Source organism: Cetorhinus maximus, chromosome 5 (assembly GCF_964194155.1).
Source record: "Cetorhinus maximus chromosome 5, sCetMax3.hap1.1, whole genome shotgun sequence".
Taxonomy (NCBI): Eukaryota; Metazoa; Chordata; class Chondrichthyes; order Lamniformes; family Cetorhinidae; genus Cetorhinus; species Cetorhinus maximus.
This window is the reverse complement of record NC_135883.1, coordinates 74,391,674-74,411,737: the sequence shown is the minus strand read 5'-3', so window position 1 is coordinate 74,411,737 and position 20,064 is coordinate 74,391,674. Positions and strand designations below refer to the sequence as shown.

Sequence of the window (20,064 nt, the reverse complement as noted above, 5' to 3'; positions counted from 1 at the left end):
TTTGGAGTCATTATCACACTGCGGAATTACCACAAATCGTATAGTGGGTTATTGCAGGGAGATCAATGATTGGAACACATTGAAATTAAGCTTGCATGAATGCGCTTTTACATTGAAGGCTCCAGATTGCCTCTATAGTTATTGAGTCTCTCCTATCATGTCTTAGCTGTGCATTCCTCCTCACATGGTAATACAGATTCCAGATGGGTGTGCCGTTAACTAACTCCCCAGTGCTGTGATCCACTTCTCCCAGAAGTCCTAACACCCTCCCCAGCAGCATTTTTCTTAGTTTCACTTTCTGCTGCACCATTGCCTGAGGTTCCAAGATGGTGGTCCTCTGGTTTTATTTCCAGACCAGCTTCAAACCTCCCTGTGTGGCTGTGGAAATCCCTCCCATCGTCCTGGAGAAGCATAACGTTCAGGTTTCCCTCCCTCCAATTACTCTCAGTCCTCCCCCTGTAATCCTTGATCCCATTGTAAGTGTGGTTAATATCCTTATGTTACTCCCTGAGTTGATTGAGGCGGCTGTGCCTATGTCCATGTAGACCTTAACTCTTCTAATCTTGAGGCCTACTGCACCGTCACATATAGGGATCACACCCCACCGCGCCCCCCTTCAGATCATCAAGTGCCCGCCCCTAAACTATGTGTTCCCCCATCTGCAGGCTGCAGATGTCTCTCCTGACTGTGATCACTCCACAAGAAATTTACCAAGGCTCCTTAGACAGCACCTTCCAAACCTATGACCACTACCATCTAGAAGGACAAGGACAGCAGATAGATGGGAACCACCACCTGGAAGTTCCCCTCCAAGTCACTCACCATCCTGACTTGGAAATATATTGCTGTTCCTTCACTGTCGCTGGGTCAAAATCTTGGAGCTCCCTTCCAACAGCACTCTGGCTGTACCCACACCACATGGACTGCAGTGGTTCAAGAAGGCATCTCACCACCACCTTCTCAAGGGCAACTAGGGATGGGCAATAAATGCTGGCCCAACCAGCAAAGCCCACATCGCATGAAAGAATGAAAAAAGATCCTCCCACTCTGGCCCTAACTGACTTGTTTCCTTCTGTAAGAGACTCTCTCCCAATTCTGGCCTTGAGATGCTTCCCCACCACTCCCACCCCAGTAATGTGCCTAAGTGCAACCTTCCCCAGTCTCCCCCACCCCCCAGTCATGTATCTGAGTGCAACCTTCCCTAGTCTTTCCCCTCCCTCAAGCCCTTGTCCTCCAGCCCCTTCCCTTGCCTCTGCCTTCTCTTCCCGCACCCCACCCCACCGCCCCCCACATCCACTACCCCTGGCTCCCAGTAGTTAAAATTGACCCTTTACTGCCTGGACTCATACATGAAAGGCTGCTTGGGAAATTTCCTCAAGGATGCTTGTGGAAACAAACATCAGCAACTTGTAGATGTCAGTCTTGGCTCAATGGTGGGACCCATGTGTCTGAGTTAGACAGTTGCGGACCCAAGTCCCACTTCAGAGCTTTGAGTACATAAGGTATGCTAATGCTTCAGTGCAGTATTGAGGGAGTAGTGAGCATTTTCATCTTTCAGATGAAACCTTAAATTAAGGCCCCTAATCTACCCTCTCAGATGGACGTAAAGGTCTTCAGTGCACTGTTTTGAAGAAGAGCAGCCATATTTACCTGATGTCAGAGCACTATCAACCACCATCGAAAAACAACCCCACTCCTAACCTTATGATGGAAGGAAGGTCATTGGTGAAATAGCTGAAGATGTTTGGTACTAAGACACTGCCCTGAGGAATTCCTACAGACACGTCTTGAAACTGAGATGGTTGGCCCCCAACAAACCTTCCTTTCTGCTATGTATGACTCCAAGCAGTGGAGAATTTTCCCCCTGATTTCCATTGACTTCAGTTTTGCTTGGGCTCCTTGATGCTGCACTAGGTCAAATGCTGCCTTGATGCCAAGGGCAGATACTCTCACCTCACTTATGGACTTTAGCTCTTTTGTCATGTTTGAACTAAGGCTGCAATGAGATCTGAAACCAAGTGTCTCTGCTATAACACAAACCGAGCATTGTTTAGCAGGTTATTGGTGAGTACGTGCCACTTGATAGCACTGTCACTGATAGCTCCTATCACTTTACTGATGGTTGAGAGTAGATTGGTGGGACAGTAATTAGTTGAGTTGGACTTGTCCTGCTTTTTGTAGGCAAGAAAAGGGTAGGTTGTCAGTACTACAGCCAGATGTTGTCAGGGCCCATAACCTTTGCTGTATCCAGTGCCTTCAGCCATTTCTGGATATAAAATAGAGTGAATCAAATTGGCTGAAGACTAGCACCTATGATGTTGGAGGTCTCAAGAGGAGGCTCAGATGGATCATCCACTTGACACATCTGGCTGAAGATGTATGCAAAGGCTTCAGCCTTACCTTTTGCACTAATGTGGTGGGCTCTCCCATCATTCAGGATGGGGATATTTGTGGAGCCTCTTCCTCCGGTTAGTTGTTTAATTGTCCACCACATTCATGACCGGATGTGGCAAGACTGCAAAGTTTTAATCTGATTCATTGGTTGTGTGATCTCTTAGCTCTGTCTATTGCATGCTGCTTCTACTGTTTAGCATGCAAGTAGTCCTGCGCTGTAGGTTACCAGATTGGCACCTCAGTTTTAGATATGCTTGGTGCTGCTTCTGGTACACTCTTCTGCACTGAATCAGAGTTGGTCCCCTGGCTTGATGGTAATGGTTGAGTGAGGGATATGCTGGGCCATAAGGTTACAGATTGTGTTTGAATATAATTCTGCTACTGGCAATAGCCCACAGGCCTTCATGGGTGCTCAGATTTGAGCTGCTTGGTCTGTTCTGTGTCTATCCCGTTTAGCATGGTGTTGGTGCCACACAGCATGATGGAGCATGTTCTCAGTGTGAAGATGGAACTACTTCTCTACAAGGACTGTGAGATGGTCACTCCTACCAATACTGTCATGGACAGAAGCACCTACGACAGGTATATTGATGAGGCTGTGGTCAAGTAGGTTTTTGACCCTTGTTGGTTCCCTCATCACCTGTCGTAGGCCCAGTCTGGCAGATATGTCACTCAGCACTCAGCCAGCTTGGTCAGCAGTGGTGCTACTGAGCCACTCTTGGTGATGGACATTGAAGTCAAGGTGAAGTCATAGTTACAAGATGACCAAGGCTGGGAAATAGATATTGCAGGATACACAACATTTTGAAAAAACAGGCAGAATGGAAAAGGAGGAGGGTTAGCCCTGTAGTGAAGGATGACATGAGGATATTAGTGAGAAAGGATCTTAGCTCAGAAGGTCAGGAAGTAGAATCAATATCCACCGGTGGGATGAGGTTTCTTGAAGCTTTTATAAAATAAGTAAATAAAATTTCCAAACTTCACAAACATGTCCCAACTCAAGTGACACTGTCACATGAGGGGACATGTTTAAATAAATTTTTACTTCATTTATTAAAATATTTTATAATCTATTCAATCTCCCTGAGGCTGCTCTGTGCCTCAGGGAGATTGCTGCGCTCTTTCGCGCACATGCACGAAAGGGTGCAGGTCCCAATTCTCCCTCCTCCCCCCGGTGGCACAGGTAGCGCTAAGTGTTACTGGTTACATGTTATGTTGAGTGGGGCCTTAATTGGCCCGCCCGTGTAAAATGGCGGTGCACAGTGGATCGCCGGCGGAGATTGGCTCCGCGCACGCCCCCGTCTGCTCCCACCCAGCCTACCCGTCATAGGAAAAATTCTTCCCCATATAGATTGGACAAGTAAAATTGGCAAAGGTGGTTGGTTTCCTGGAGCAATACATTGAGGAACTGACTAGGGATAAAGCTGTTTTAGATGTAGTAGAGCGCAGTGAGGTAGAGTTGGTTAGTAATCTCATAGTAAAAGATCCACTGGGAAATAGTGATCATAATACAGTTGAATTCCATATTAAGTTTGAAAGCAACATACTCCAATCCCAAACAAGAATCTTAAACTTAAACAAAGCCAATTTAATAGAAATATGGGGTGAGCTGACTAAAGTTGATTGGATAAATAGACTAAAAAGTATGGCAGTGAATAAACAATAGGAAACAGTTAAAGAGGCAATTCACAGTGTTAAACAAAATTAAAAACATTGAAAACAAAAATTCAGCAAGAACGATCCATCCCTGTCTTACTAAGGAGGTTATGGATAGTATTAGATTAAAGGAAGAGGCTTATACTGTTGCAAAGAATAGTAGTAAGTCTGAGGATTGGGAATGTTCGTGAAACTAGCAAAAAGTTGATTAAAAGTGAAAATATAGAATACGACAGTAAACTAGCCAGGAATAAAAAAAAGATATTAAAAGCTTTTACAAGTACATAAAAAAGGATGAGAGTAGTTAAAATAAATGTTCATCGCTTAAAGATAGAGAGGAGAAATTATTATGGGAAATGATTAAATGGCAGAGACATTGAAGAAATATTTTGTGTCTTTCTTCACTGTAGAAGATACAAGTTACAAACCAGAAATAGAAGTTAACCTAGGGGATAACAAGAGTGAGGAAATTAAGAATATTAATATTACCAGAGAAAAAGTACTGGACTAAGGGGCTAAAATCTGACAAATCCCCAGAACCTGATGATCTATATCCTAGGGTTCTAAAAGAGATAGCTGCAGAGATAAATTGATGTGCTGGCTATGATTTTCCAACATTCCCTAGATTCTAGAATGGTCCCAGCAGATTGGAAGTTAACAAATGTAACACTGCTATTCAAGAAAGGAGGGAGAGAAAAAGTAGGGGACTACAGAACAGTTAGCCTGACATCAGTCATCAGGAAATGCTGGAATTCATTATTAAGAAAATTTTAACAATGCAATTAGAAAACTATTGTATGATCAGGCAAAGTCAACATGGTTTTACGAAAGGGAAATTGTATTTGGTAAATTTATTAGAGTTTTTTGAGGATATGATTAATCAGGTAGATAAAGGGGAAAAATATGTAGTATACTCGGATTTCCAAAAGGCATTTGATAAGGTGCCACACAAAAGGTTAATACACAAGAATAAGGGCTCATAGTGTTGGGTACAATATGTTAACATGGATGGAGGATTGGTTAATGATCAGGAAGCATAAATTAGGGACAAACGTGGCATTTTTAAGTTGAAGGCTGTAACCAGTGGAGTGCTTCAAGGATTAATGTTGGGGCCTCAACTATTTACAATCTATATTAATGGCTTACACAAAAAGGCACAAAGTACTGTACCCATGTTTGCTGACAATACAAAGCTAGGTGAGAATGTAAGCTGTGAGGGGGCCACAAAGAGGCTGCAAAGTGATATAGATAGGATAAGTGAGTGGGAAACAAGATGGAGTATAATTGGGGAGATGTTAGATTATTCATTTTGGTAATAAAAGTTGAAAAGGAGAATATTTTTAAAAAGGCATGAAACTTGTAAATATTGATGCTCAGAAGGGCTTGGGTAAACTTGCACAGGGAACACAAAAAGTTAGTATGCAGGTACAACAAGCAATTAGAAAGGCATATGACATGTTGGCCATTATTGTAAGGGAATTGGTGTACAAGAATAAAGAAGTCTTGCTGCAATTGTATGGAGCTTTGGTGAGACCACACCTGGAGTACTGTGTGCAGTTTTGGTCTCCCTATTTGAGGAAGGATATGGGCCATATGGTCTATTCCTGCTCCTATCTCTTATGTTCTTATGTGCTAAGTCCCCCACCCAGAGTACATTCTGTACCCTTGCTACCTTCAGTGTTTCTTCCAAGTGGTGTTCAACATGGAGGAGTACTGATTCATCAGCTGAGGGGGAATGGTAGGTGGTAATCAGCAGGAGATCTGTTTGACCTGAAGCCATGAGACTTTAGGGGATCCAGAAACAATGTTAAGGACTCCCATGGCCACTCCCTTCTGAGTGTATATCACTGTGCTGGTGGGTCTGTTGAACAGAACACACCCAGGAATGGTGGTGCAGCGTCTGTGATATTGGCTGTAAAATATGACTTAGTGAGTATGATTATGTCAGACTGTTGCCTGACGAATCTGTGGAAAAGGTCTCCCAATTTTCCCAGATGTTAGTGAGGAGGACTTTTCAGGGTCGACTGGATCTTATAATTTCCTAGGTCGACGTCAGGTGGACTGTCCGGTTCTATTGTTATTTAACTTTTCTGTACTGATTTGATACAACTGAATAGCTTGCTAGGCCTTTTCAGAGGGCAGTTAAGAGTCAACCACATAGATGCGATAGTCTGAAGTCACATTTGGACCGGACCAGGTAGGGGGTCGCAGATTTTCTTCCCTAAAGGACGTTAGTGAACCAGATGGTTCTTTGAGGATCATCCAGTAGTTCATGATCATTATTACTGACACTGGCTTTTTATTCTAGATATTAATTGCAGAAATAGATTGCCATGATTCCCTACAGTAAAATATTTTGGAGACGTGCTAATGTTGTGAAAGATGTTAAGAAGAAGATCTAGTTGGAAAAATTGTCAGAAAAGAAGGTATTGTGGTTACATGCCAGACACTGAATTACATTCTTACAACTAATGTCAGTTATATTATTTAATAAATAAGCCACTGAACAGTGTTATGCGTAGCTTTGTGTTGCACATTAGATGGCTGTGACATCTAGGGTCAGAAATTTCCTTGAAGATGTTCCTGCTCCACCACTGTAACTTTGGCAAAAGTATGGCAGAAACCCAGTTACAGTGGCAGAGCAGGAAAGAGCTCAAGGAAATTCATGGCCTAGGTATTGTGATGCTGCTAATATGGCAGCCCAGTTAAATCCAATCCCCAAAGGGTTTATGTTCATCTTTTGCTGGCGTCATTTCTGTCAATTTGCATCATGGCACACACATTTAATCACCAAAGATGAAAGAGAAAATGTACACTCATGCTGAATGATTTACGTCAGGCATCGTGATCAGATGCCAAAGCCTTGTTGGAAAATGAACTGTTCAGTTAAATTATCAACATTGAAGTGTGCTGTAAGAATCATAAAATAGTGTCTTTTTTGATAAAGTATGTTGGGGTAAAGGTTGACCCTTGTGTTAGCATCTTGATGATTTATCGTGGAAAATCAGGGTGAAGGAAGATTGGAAAAAATGGTTCAAAATAGCTTGAGCTGATTGTTTTCAGACATCAGCATTTAACTGCGGATGCTCTTGGCCTGAGCATTCATCCGTCTCAGGAACACAAAGGCTAGTTAGCCTGGGAGCAAATGATGTTTGTTCCTGGTGCATTGTGAGAGCTGGGTGCAGTGCCTATGCAAGCAAAGGCTTTTCTAAATAAAATGTTCTTTTCCAGAAATATAGCCTCGGTCTTCTAGTTCTTATATAAAGAAGCAGTATCAAATCATCAAGAATGTCCACTCGCTACAAATTTACATTTATTAATGTTCTCCTTGACACAATCAGAAGAACATAATGAAATCAGGTAGAGCCACTTCCATTTACCAGAGTAAATTTCATAGCAACTGAGCTTTTGTTCCTTTCATAATGGCTGTGATTTTACAGAAAACTATTCTTGTGTTTTGGGAATCAGCCAATGAGAATTACACATTTTAGGGCAAAAAGTGCTCCAAGTATCAAAATTTGATATTTTAAATTAAATGCCATCTATTTCATATATTAAAGGAGAAATGCTATAACAATTTTTTTGTGTGTGATTGCAAGCATTTGAGTGGCATGTTACAGTAGATGTGAATCAGAGCCTGCACTGTGGCAGACAGCACTGTTTTGATGGATAGGCCTAACTCAGGTTTAGCACATAATCATGTTCAGTTTGCTTCACTGAACAGCCTCAAAATAAAAGACTTAAAAAAAAATTTGGCTGATGTCAGTCTTGCAGTGATGTCATCAGCGAGAGAGGGTGTTCAGTCCTCTTTCTGCTGCAGTAGACAGAGCGAGAGCTCGGAGGAATAATCAGCCACTTATTGGCTGAGAGGCAGCAGCACCTTTGCTTGAAGCTACAAAGCTTCTAGTAGCAGAGTTTTGTGGTTTATTTTTTGATGCAGCTTGCCCAGTCTGTTAGTTTGTAAAGTGTACTTTACAAAACAAAGAAGTTATAGTCAGTGCAGGTTTGGTGAGTGGGAGGATGCCAGCCCTTAACATGGACTGTGAGCTTTCTACACTGCTTGCCTGTCTGGTTGATGTGGAAGTTTTTACCAGTCAAGAGATTAAGGTATACTGTTTAATATTCCTTTACTTTGTCAGCTATCTCTAAATGTTTAGACTACATATTTAATGTGATATTTATGCTTCTTTTGGACTGAATGCAGCTGTGTAACTGTATCACAATCTTGTGTACAATATGCTTTAAATAGTGCAGGAATAATGAAGAGTTTTTTTGTTTGAAGCAGTAACTAATTGTACAGTATGTTTAAAATTTCTCGTCTACTTTCTTAGAGGCAAATGTACTTCATAAAATAATAAATTATGATTAGATCTTTTAGTGTAGGTTAACTCTTCTTATTACTCTATATTCTCTTGACAAGAAGTTAGGTTATTTCCTCATGCAACTAAAGTTGGATGTTCCAATTCTTCCCAATTCTTAAAATAATTACATCCTTTAATGAGTGGTTTGGCTAAAACTGTCTCTTTGCTGTTCCTCTAAATTTATTTGATATTGGATTTATTTTGATGAAGATTAAAAAGGAGTCTGGTTAGACTGCATCAGTAGCATAGGAACAAAGTCAAAGAGGAATTTGAACAAGCTTGGAATGAAAGAAACAAAAAATATTAATACCACATACCCTTACCTAACATTACAGAACCCTTGTATGTGTGTTAACACTGTAAATGCAGGGGCAGCTTTGCATTGCTTATATAATTCAGTTAGGAACAAGTTTTATTTTTGCATTCCTTATATCACTACTTATCATTCCTTATATCACTACTTATATCATTCTTTATATCACTACTTCTATTTCACTGTGTTCTGTATAAACCACTGAGATGTGAAAGCAAATCTAAAATAATACTTCGAAAGGATTATTTTACTAATTCCACTGTATTGAGTTAAAATGGAACAAACACCACATATTGTCTATAACTATAATGATTCACCATCAATTCATTTAATGTGCTTTTTAGAATAAATACAATATGTATAGATCGTCAAGGCCATCAGTTTTCCATTACCTAATTTTGCCTGCTGGTCCTCTTAAAAGATTATTATCTAAAACATGATATTAGAGCACATTGGGTTTCACAAAGTTATGGTACAGCCGCTTCGTCATGGAACTAGGGCCTCTCTTAAATGATTTCTTGGTGAACATGTGTCCAAAGCAAAAAAAAGACTGTTGATGATTTATTATTTTCATACAGGTAGGCCATGAATGAATTGTGGGTGTGTGAAATGGCAATCTCACATTGGTGCAGTTAGGGAGTATTGTCCTGAAATATGGATTATGATACATTGTCGAGTCAGTGTGAATGAAGCACTAGCAGCATAATAAAATATTCAAGTCTATAGCATAGTGTTTATCACAACTAACTTCTAATTCAACAAGCTTCAACATTAGAATATCCTATCTGAGTCCCTGGTTCTGCTTAAAGGAAAACCTAAGTACTTCATTGTTGGTAAAGCACTCTGGGACATCTTGAGGTAGTTAAAGATGCTGTATAAATGCAAGTCTTTCTTTTACCTTCATGTTTTGCTTAAGTTATTCCTACTACAAAAATTGTTCTGAGCCTGAGCTATGAAAAGCAATACAATATTGAAATAAATATCTAAGACAAGGAGTATCAAATTTATGGAAAATAATGCACTTATCACATTAGGGAATATAACTCACTCAATTTTATCACTCCCCATAGAGTTCCATCTGTTATTAACCTATGTTAATATTGTGTGTGTGTGTGTACCCAAGTACTATTTATAATGTATGAAAATGATTTCAAAACAGTTTCTGGAGAACAATCTTCATTTCATCTTTGTTTTGTATGGTTATACTTTTATTTCCTTATAAAATTTACTGTCAGCCTTTTTACAAAGCATAATCTTGAAAGATATTGGGGGAATCAAGGCCCCAACTCTCCTTCTGTCAGAGGTTAAGCATATTTTTTTGTCAGATTTATAATTTTGGCTTGTCTTTGGATTTCAGTGTAAGTAGTTGTGGAAGAAAGTAGGCACAATTTTTCAATAACTCCCATCTTTTCTGTGTGGTTCCTGCATGAAAATACAGCAGGGCAAAATTACTAACCAAGAGACCAGTACAGATCAGCATTGTGTCAGGAAAACAATGCTTTCTCTTTAGCACGTGGAAAATATGGAGCAAACTTAACTATCTTAACTAACAGTTATTTTAAGGGTGGGATATTTCAAAACCTTTGTTCCTCTTCTTTGTTAGGCAGGGCCAGTAGCAAAAAGGCAGGATTTCATTCTGATTTTCAGCTTGCCAGACCAAAAAAAATTACTTCAATAAGATTATTTTTCAAATCAGCACTTCACAATAATAAATTTCTATTAATTTAACAACACAAATAAATGAATGAAAAGGGGGAAAATAGCTTGTTCATTACCCTATCAATAACTTCACTACCATACACTGCAATATCCTGATGAACATTGAGAAACAGACTCAACTAATCAGTTTTCACTGGTTGAATTACAGAGCTGACTAGCGCCTTCATTGTTTCTGTTTTCTATCAGGTGGCTTAAGAGTCATTCTTTTGAACAAAAGAATGGTCCAATTAAAAATAAATACATCAATTTTGGGAGGATGTTTGAACATTCTGAACACCCTCTGCTTACGTTACTGGGCAGAACGTGAAGAAAATAACCATGTAAAGTCCACAGGACCTACAGATTAAGAAGTACCAAAGAAGTTTTCCTCTTGGAAATTTTTAGAAAGTTTTTTTTCTCCCTCTCATCACAATTCACAGCCAAAAAATTCTAAGTATCTGAACATTTTAATACTCCTAGAAATGCTACAGCACCTCTCACAAGTACATTTGACAAAGATGTACTGATCCATACTGTGTTTTGGGTTCTGAAAGATTGTTCTGGCATTATTTCAAAATTCAGTTTCTTTGTACTGAAAAATAGGAGATTGAAGCAAACAAAAGCAGTTGCTAAATTGGAAGAATTTTCTGCTTTCATTTTGTGCCTGAACAAACAGCAATACAATGGACAACAGCACCATGACATTAACAAAGCAGTGTTATTTTGTAGACAGATTGCACAGGTAGTTACTATTGAATGAATACTAATGGGCTGATTTACATGTATTTACAAAATGCGCTCATACCAATACTGCCGGAATCACAACGGAATGACCTTATGCCACAAAAACATTAAGGGACCATTCCTCACAATTTCTCCCTACCTAGACTTTGAAACCGAATATCTTTCAAAAAAAAATTTAGATCTATAGCACAAAGCCACCCAGAGGTCATTGTCTAATGAGTAATGAGTAAGAATTAGGGTAAGTTTTTAAAAAAATTTTTATTCAAACTACTGATGGTTCTCCCATGGTTTTGTCCTTGGAAAATCAGGACATTTTTGTCAAAGTTTATTAGTGATGCTGTAGGTATAAGCACGGAGACCTGCAATGTCTTGAGTTTATGACGCTCCATCTAGTGGCAGAAGCTTGTAGTCCGAGGTGTGACACGTGTCACACATGAATGGTGATGCCCAAATAAGGGGTGTACAGCAAACATATCAAATTATCACAGATCCATATATGTGAGATTGTGTAAGGTAACAGCTTGACTGTCATTAATGCCATAGATTTGTGTCCTTTGTGCTTTAAAAATGTTATTTGGAATTAGGTATTGGTGGTGTAGGCACCACATTAATTATTGTCTTTATGTTCTGTCACATTCATTGCAGAAATTCTGCACTGTTCTCAACACGCAAAATTGAAATATAGCACCAAACTTAGGGATCAACAAATAATTCCCAACACCATTTAATGACATTCTGACAAAAAGGCTTTTCCAAGGAGGGACAAATGGAGCCATTTACAACATACTGTTAGGCAAGTGTAGCAGTTTGACGAAATGATGTTCATACTAAACAATTACACCCCCATGATACTGCCTGACTATTGTTGTAGCTGAGTGAATTATTTACAACTGTGCTTTGTGGCACTTTCTGTTTATTTTATTGATTGATTTGTTCAGTCCGGTAAGCAGTAGGGGGTAGGTCAATATGTGCCAAATCTTTGTGCTGCATTGCCTGTGTACTTTCAAATCCATATGGGGTAAAGTTTTTTTGGAATCCATTTTTGGGTCCGGAATTGGCACACACCCAAACAAGGATGCTTGAGGTTGGCTTAATATTGGGCCTTGGTCTCATCTGAGTAATGTTGTTAAGCAGCTAGAACCTGTCACACCTTCACAGGCAGTTCTCCCTTTTGCAGAAACTGATTTCAGGCTACCAGCTCCTAGCAGCAGCCTCAAGTAGGTGTTGGAAGGACAGGGCAGGACACCAGACAGGGACTGATCATGGCAGACTGTTTCGAGTGCTGTGCAGCAGTATGGAGCTGCGAAGGCCACTCCTATTATATCAAAGGAAGGATTATTTTTTTTAAAACTGTTTGGTTGGTGACTGCTACTTAGTCTGGAGAAAACGCTGAAATACCTTAAGTGGGGCAATCTGCCTCCCCTCATTAATTGTAACTCAATTTCTGCTGCAGGACCTAACACCGGTGTTCGACTCCCCTTTTATATATGCAAGCGACCTAATATCTGTTTTAGGCAGCCAACATGGGCGTCTGAAAAATGCGTTGACCCAGTTTGAGGCCGGGCATTTTATAGACATCTTTTGGAGGCAGGACATTTTGTCCCAAATTTGAGACTTGAGTGCCCACTTCACATCTGTAAAATGGGTGCAATGGAGTCAATTTTCTACCCCAGAGTGTTTAGAGAATATATATTTGAGCTCTCATTAGACTAATGGTGGCATGGAAACTAACCTGTAATCATTTTGTAATGGCTTTCTTGCTCTCTTACTACCAGTACTTTTAAAATCAAACATTAAGTTTGGATTCAGATGCCACAAATTTTGCAACCACTTAATCTAAAATTTGAATTCATTGCAATGCTCTTCAACAATTAGGGATTTAACAACTCCGCATGTTTAAGTAGAGTTCTGACAATTTTGCCACATAATTTCATGAAGCTTATGGAAAATGAAGTCTGTCAGTTCTACCGTAGGCAACTGGATGGTGCCTTCTATCTAGTGAAGTAAAAGCTTTTTCAGTTTACTTTGCAAACCTGTTGGGTGAGTAATGGAACATTATTGGTACACCGAATGGAAGTTAGTCTAAAGGAGATAAAAATTGGGAAAATGGGAAAGTAGTGCAAACAATTTTAGACTTTTCATCCTAGGTGTTCAAATTCTGTAACAGGCATTAGAGTTAAATTACATTCTGCTGATCATGGTGTTTTACAATAGCAAGAATACAGTAAAGCCATAGGGAGAATTTTGGCAATAATTGAAGTTGTTAGAAGCTCCAGAAGCACTCATATGATTGTTGAATTAACTTCAAGTTAGATAAATGTGTTCCTTGGGAGTCAAGCAACACCACCACAACACCACTATCCTCCCCCCAACCCACCCCAAGACAATTCAGAATTGAATTCAATTAACAAATTTACAATTGCTTAATCTCCATTATAGCTTCATCCTGCCATAAACCAACAGTGAAGGAGCATTGTAATTGGTGGCATAAATAAGTTATGTGTACTATTGATATATTCATCAAAGCTCTTAGTTCTACTGATTGTACCCTTGGGACAATAGCTTGGAATGAAACAGGAAATTGATTGCCAACAAAGGTGCTGTATAATTCAATGTACATGATACAAAGCCCAATTGGAAAGTCGGCTGTGAGGAGAACACAAAAAGGCTGCAAAGAGATATGGGCCAGGATATTGAGGTCAGCGAGCGGGATGACGTCGGGCAGAAATCCTGAATTGAAATGTTGCCCCATGTCATTTCAATTTTCAGGTCGGCGGGGGCGCAGCCGAATCAGCTGTAAGCCCACCAATCTGTCAACGGCCAATTGAGGTCATTTAACAAGTAATTGAGCTAGTTAATGGACTTGCCTGTCCAACCTTAAAGTTGGCGGGCAGGCCGGGAGCCCTAGTGGGCTTCGGAAAAAGCATGAAACCTCATTCACAGGCAGGATGAGGTTTCATGTAGGTTTTTAAGAATTTAATAAATGTTTGAATGAAAGTGATGGACATGCCCCAACTCATGTGACAGTGTCACATGAGGGGACATGTCAGGGAAATTTAAATTTTGTGCATTGACCATTTTTGAATTTGGCGCCGATCTCCCTGAGGCAGCACTTAGACTCAGGGAGATGAGTGCGCTCTTTCACACGCATGCGGCTGAGGGAATCCCCCCACCCCCACCCGCACAGGGAGCGCATAGCGCTTCCTGGCAGACATCACGATGGGCTGGCCTTAATTAGCCTGCCCACTCAAAATGGCGGCGGGGGTCGGCTGTCCGTCCGCCGTCAAGCCGGTGGGGTCCGCACGCCCACTAAGGGCAAAATTCTGTCTTAAGTCTCTCTCTACAGATGCTGCCAGACCTGCTGAGATTTTCCAGCACTTTCTGTTTTTATTTCAGATTTCCAGCATCCACAGTATTTTACCTTTATTATAGACTCATCAAATGACTGGGCAAGAGGTGGCAAATGAAGTACAATTATCTGTGAAATTATGAACTGTGAAATTATCCATTTTTCTAGGAAGAATGGAAAAGCAGAATATTTTTAAAAGGTGAAGGACTAGTAAATGCTTGTACTCAGAGGGATTTGGGGGTTCTTGGATGCAATCACAGAAAATAAACATCCAGGTACAGCAAACAGTTGAGAAGGCAAATGGTTTGTTAGCATTCATTGAAAAGGAGTTGGAGTAAAAAAGTAAGGAAGTCTTGCTGCAACTGTGTAAGGTTTTGGTGAGATCATACCTGGAGTGCAGTGTACAATTTTGATTTCCACACCTAATGAAGATAATACATGAAAAAGTGCAATAAAGGTTCGTTAGATTGATTATTGGAATAAGAGGGCTATCCTATGAGAAGAGATAACTAAAATAGGCCTAAATTCTCTGGTGCTTGGAAGAATGAGAGGGAATCTCTTTGAAACCTATAAAATTCTTAGAGGGATTGACAAGGTAGATGTTGAGTTTCCCTAGCTGGAGAGTCTAGAATTGGGCTTCATAGTCTCAGGATAAGAGGTCAGCTATTTAAAATTGAGATGATGAGAAATTTCTTCACTAAGATGTTGTGAATCTTTGGAATTGTCTATCCCAGAGGGCTGTGGATGCTCATCCAATGAGTATATTCAAGAATGAGAGTGATAGATTTTTGGGCACTAAGGGAATCAAGGGATTTGGGGGTAGGGTGGGAAAGCAGAGTAGATGTAAATGTTCAGTCATGATCTTCTTAAAAGATGGAGTAAGCTCCAGGTTTTGTATGACTTACTCCAGTTCTTATCTCTCATATTCACATATGGTTCATTAGAAAATATTACTGATTCAGTTTTGCTTTGGAGTTAAACCCACTGTAAACAGAAAATTTAATTTAAGTTGCATCCCTTAGAAAAAATTACAATGACATGTGAATGAGTGAGGTGAAGTTTAAGTTTAAGAGTCCAGCTTTTCAGATATATAAATAACTGAGAAAATGGTACATTCTGTGCATATCAAGACACTTCTCAGATTTCAGCTGTGTGCAATTCCGTTTTTTAAATGATCACAAAAATATCTCGGCATGGATTTTAAAAGGCTAACATTACTGGATGAAAAGCTGGAGAGGAATAACTTAGGTAAGTATTTTTAAAACAAAAAAAAGGGCTGAATTTCCCCCCCCCCCCCCCCCCGGTTAGGGGGGTTGTGCGGGGGCGGGTGGGAGCGAGCATGAACCTGATCGGCGCCCCTGATTGGGTGCGCGCCGCCATTTTACGTGGGTGGACCAATTAAGGCCCGCACAGCGTGACGCACACCTAGAAGTGCTGTGCGCTCCATGTGCGGGCCCCCTGCCAGTTTCCCTGAGTCGGGGCCTGCACTCTTACACGCATGCGTGCAAAAGAGCGCAGAAATCTCCCTGAGGCACGGAGGTGCCTTGAGAAGATTAGTTTAAGTTCTGAAAAATTTAATCAGGGAAAAAAAATTCTAAGGACATGTCCCCTCATGTGAAACTGTCACATGTGCTGGGACATGTCCATTAATTTTTTCAAAAAGTTTAATTTAATTAATAAACCCTTCATGAAACCTCATCCCGCCCGTGGATGAAGTTTCATGAAAAATGCGAAGGCCGCCTGGGCTCTTTGCCTGCTCGCCAACCTTAAGGTTGGACGAGCAGCGTTCTTAACAGCTTTAATTACTTTCTTAATGGCCTTAATAGGCCTTTGACAGTTTGGCAAGCGAGCAGCTAATGCGACTGCTCACCCGCTGAAGGGACAATCTAAATGACGCGAGGTGACATTGAGACGCCCGCCCGACATCACCGCGCGTCATTTTACACGTCGGCGAGTGGGCCCCGCCCCCGCCTGCCGCCCAGAAAATTCTTCCCATAGATCTGTAGTTCTTGTGGGTGGGATGGCAGAAATGGGGTAGTTCAGCAGTGGGGCAGAGATGTGAAAATTTCGGGCAGACGCCAGTTTCATCAGTTTCTGTGCTCTGTAAAATCTAGCAGTCGGGTTTTTTGCTTTCCCCCCACAGACAGAAACTGCTCTTGGAGGCATTACTGGAGGAACTTCTGCACTACGCTGGCAGTTTCACCTATTGCATTCTCTCTGAGGATATGGAACCTAACAGCTCTTCAGAGCTGGAGTGATTTCCACTGTGGGCCTATTAAAGGCTCCTGGATTGCCCACAAGAAAGGTAATTGGTTCCAGAAAGGATCATTTGCTTATCCAGGAATGCCCATAATCTGTCCCAGTTGTGTAATGTACTTTGAAATAGGTTTCAATGGTTGATATTTGAATTTAAAATCAAGCCAAACAGAGGCAGCTTCATTTGTTTCTACCAGCAGTTGGTGCTAATGCTGGAAATATTATGTTACTCACCTGTAACCCTTCCTCTGATGATTCTGACTCTCTCTACAGTATGCTTCCATAGACACCTACATTCTGCATAAATCTTGCTGCCTGTGTTAATGTAAGTGTCAGCAGACTAATTGACTATAGAGAACATTACAATTGAAATTTATCCTGTTTTCTTGCAATGTCTACATTGATGTATTTCTAGCAGAGCTCAGCGTTAACAATGAAGAATAGTGACCTGGCTGATTCCCACTCTGTCCAGACCTGCAGTACTGAGACCAATTATATTTTCCTGTCTGAGATCAGATAATTTAGTGCCAACTATGAATTAAACCTCTGACCTGTGAGCCTTTGTTCAGTATCCACTGGAAGAAGTACATTTAACTATTTTAAAGCATGTACAGAATTATTGATTGTATATTCATACTGGGGCAGACTTTGCTGTTAATCTTCTTGGGCACATTAGGCCTCCAGAGTGCAATGCATCGGGTAAAATCAGGTGAGGTGGATTATCTGCCAATAACAAAATTGGGTGGGGAGTATTATCCACCAATAACAAAGTTTGCCCAATTTCCTTTATGTGTTTCACTCAGGTATCCAACATGCCCAGTGCACCAAGAAACAAATCTGCCCCATTAGCTTTTTTCACATATACCATTCAAGAACAAGTTGTTTAACTAATGACCCTGCCTATTTTTGACCTTCCTGGAAAATAATTCCCTACCTGTTTCAACCAGTCTATTGAATAGATCCATTAATATAAGTTGACTGGTTACACATTGTAGAGGAGAATTATTCCATGCATTACCTTGAATGATTTGGTTGAGGCCTTTGTTTCTGTAATTCCTATTTTTAACAGTGATTTACCTTGTTAACAAAAGTTAATAGATTAGTTAAGCTTATGAACTGAGGAATAACAAATACATTAACAAATTCATGGAAAATTGTGAACAGAATTTTTTACTTATGTAAGACTAAATATTGTTAGACTGAGTGAGAGCATTTCTGACTTTTAGGGAACAACGTTATGGGAGTGCTTTAATATAAGTGATATCAGCATTAAGTCCTATGAATCAGGACTGATTGCTTGAAGGGATATTCTCATAACAGACTCTGGTATATTCAAAATGAGAATGATCGAGTTTATTCTTGAACAGTTTCAAAAATTGTAGAAATGTACTACTGAGAGGCTTCTGTAGCTGAACAATGATCTTTATTTACAAAGCCACTGGATCCTGGCCCAGGGGTAATTTTACGAGCATGCTCGGTGCTGTTTGGCTGTTCTGCCCACGTGACCCTTACTCAGTAAGGCTGACCTTAAAGCAACATTCACCACAAAAATATGAAATGTTAAAATAATCTTTATTATGGAAACGATCTGGCTGACTTGCTATTTTTGAAATGTCTTTAATGGGATCACAGGTGGAAACTCTAGGGGCAGAATTTTACTTTCGGTGTGTGGGCGCACGCCCGACACGCTGGAACATAAAATGACACGCGATGACGTTGGGCGTGTGGCCCGTTGTCATTGCGAACTCGTGCGATACTTTCTTCGGTAGGCATGCGCCGGAGTTGGCAGTGTGCCCGCCGTTAATTGAAAGGCCTATTAAGGCCATTAACTAGGTAATTAAGGTGAATTTTACACTGCCCGTCCAACCTTACGGTTGGCGGGCAGGCGAAAAGGCCAAGCAGCCTTTACGTTTTTTAGGAAACCTCATCCATGAATGGGATGAGGTTTCCTAAAGTTCATACAAATTAAATAAAACCTTTCTTTTCAAATTAAAAACATGTCTTATCTCATGTGACACAGACACAGTCACATGAGGGGACATGTTTCATTGAATTTTTATTGTATTTATTAATGTTTTCAAAAAGCGCTTCAATCTTCCTGAGGCAGCTCTGTGTCTCAGGGAGATTGAAGCGCTCTTTCGTGCATGTGTGCACTGGACCCGACTCTCCCTCCTCCCCCCGCCTGCACAGGTGGTGCTTAGCACTACTGCTCGCGATCCATGCAGGGTGAGCCTTAAGTGGCCCGCCCTTGTGATATCACGGTGCGGAGCCAATCATGGGTGGCAGTGGCTCCGTGCCCGCCCCCGCCCATCCTGCCGAGCCCGCCCGACGAATGAAAAATCCTGGCCATGGGGTAATTTTATGAGCACGCCTTCCTGGTGAAGAACCTCACCATATTGGAAATCCAGGCTGTCCATGATTTTCTGACTATTAAAATGGCAGGAAATTTTTTTTTAGGAGACTGTGTTCCTAAATTTCCAATATGAGCTCCTTGCTGTGGTTGTAGGTTCTCAAAAATACCCTCTTCCTCTGTCCATATTACTCCACATAGGATGTCTGGTTGGAAACCAGAGGATAGATGAAGACTACCAAGGCACCTGGATGGTTTATTAAGAAGCTCAGTATTTCTTGTGGAAAGGTCTCAGATCCTTTATCTACCGACAGAAGATGTGTTCCTTTTTCCTCTCAGAATCATTCATATCTAATTGTCCAACAGTTAACAGTATAAGACAGAAAAAATGCTCAGGCTGACCATATTGAGCCAACATATCCTTTTACTTCAGGCTGATATTTTTTTCAAACAAATGCTTATTACCCAGATTCAATCTATTTGTACTAGTATTGCTAAAAGAAGAAACATGGGGAGGAATTTAATGCGGGGGCGTTATGCTTACCCCCATGGAAGAAATGTCAGTGCCACCACAACTGACGTTCAACAAGGCCACCCTGCAGTCATAAGACACTCTGGGTGGCCTAAGGAAGTGAGGGTCAGATTCCTGCCCCTCAGTGGGAGGAAGGCCCTCCCTTATACTGGCTAATCTAATGAGACAGCAGCTCTAGCAGTCCCAGCAGCGCCAGACCTGAGTAGTGGGTACTGCTGGGACTGCAAATAGGTCCCAGGATGAAGACAGCAATGGCATCTGGACCCAGATAAGTCCGGGGCTTTGGGTGAAGCGGGATCTGGGAGGTTGGGGGTGTGGTGGGCAAAGGAGGCAGGTTTTTGGAGGCCAGGCAGGGAGGAACAAAGGGTGGGGGCAGTAACATCTTCGGGAGCTGGCCCCAGTGCACAGAGG

The 20,064-nt window shown here is 41.0% G+C and overlaps 1 protein-coding gene across 4 annotated transcripts in view; it reads left to right on the top strand.

Moving 5' to 3' along the window:
- Positions 1–20,064, top strand: part of LOC144680732 (calcipressin-2-like) — a 443,141-nt gene that overhangs the window by 283,013 nt on the left and 140,064 nt on the right. Inside the window, exon 1 of one of the 4 annotated variants that reach the window (XM_078542031.1) lies at positions 7,824–8,157. The exons of the other annotated variants lie outside the window; for them this stretch is intronic. Within the exon in view, the coding sequence (XP_078398157.1) occupies positions 8,071–8,157 (87 nt within the window). The 5' untranslated portion in view covers positions 7,824–8,070. Of the gene's footprint in view, positions 1–7,823; positions 8,158–20,064 lie in introns of those variants that run through there. 4 annotated transcript variants of the gene reach the window in all.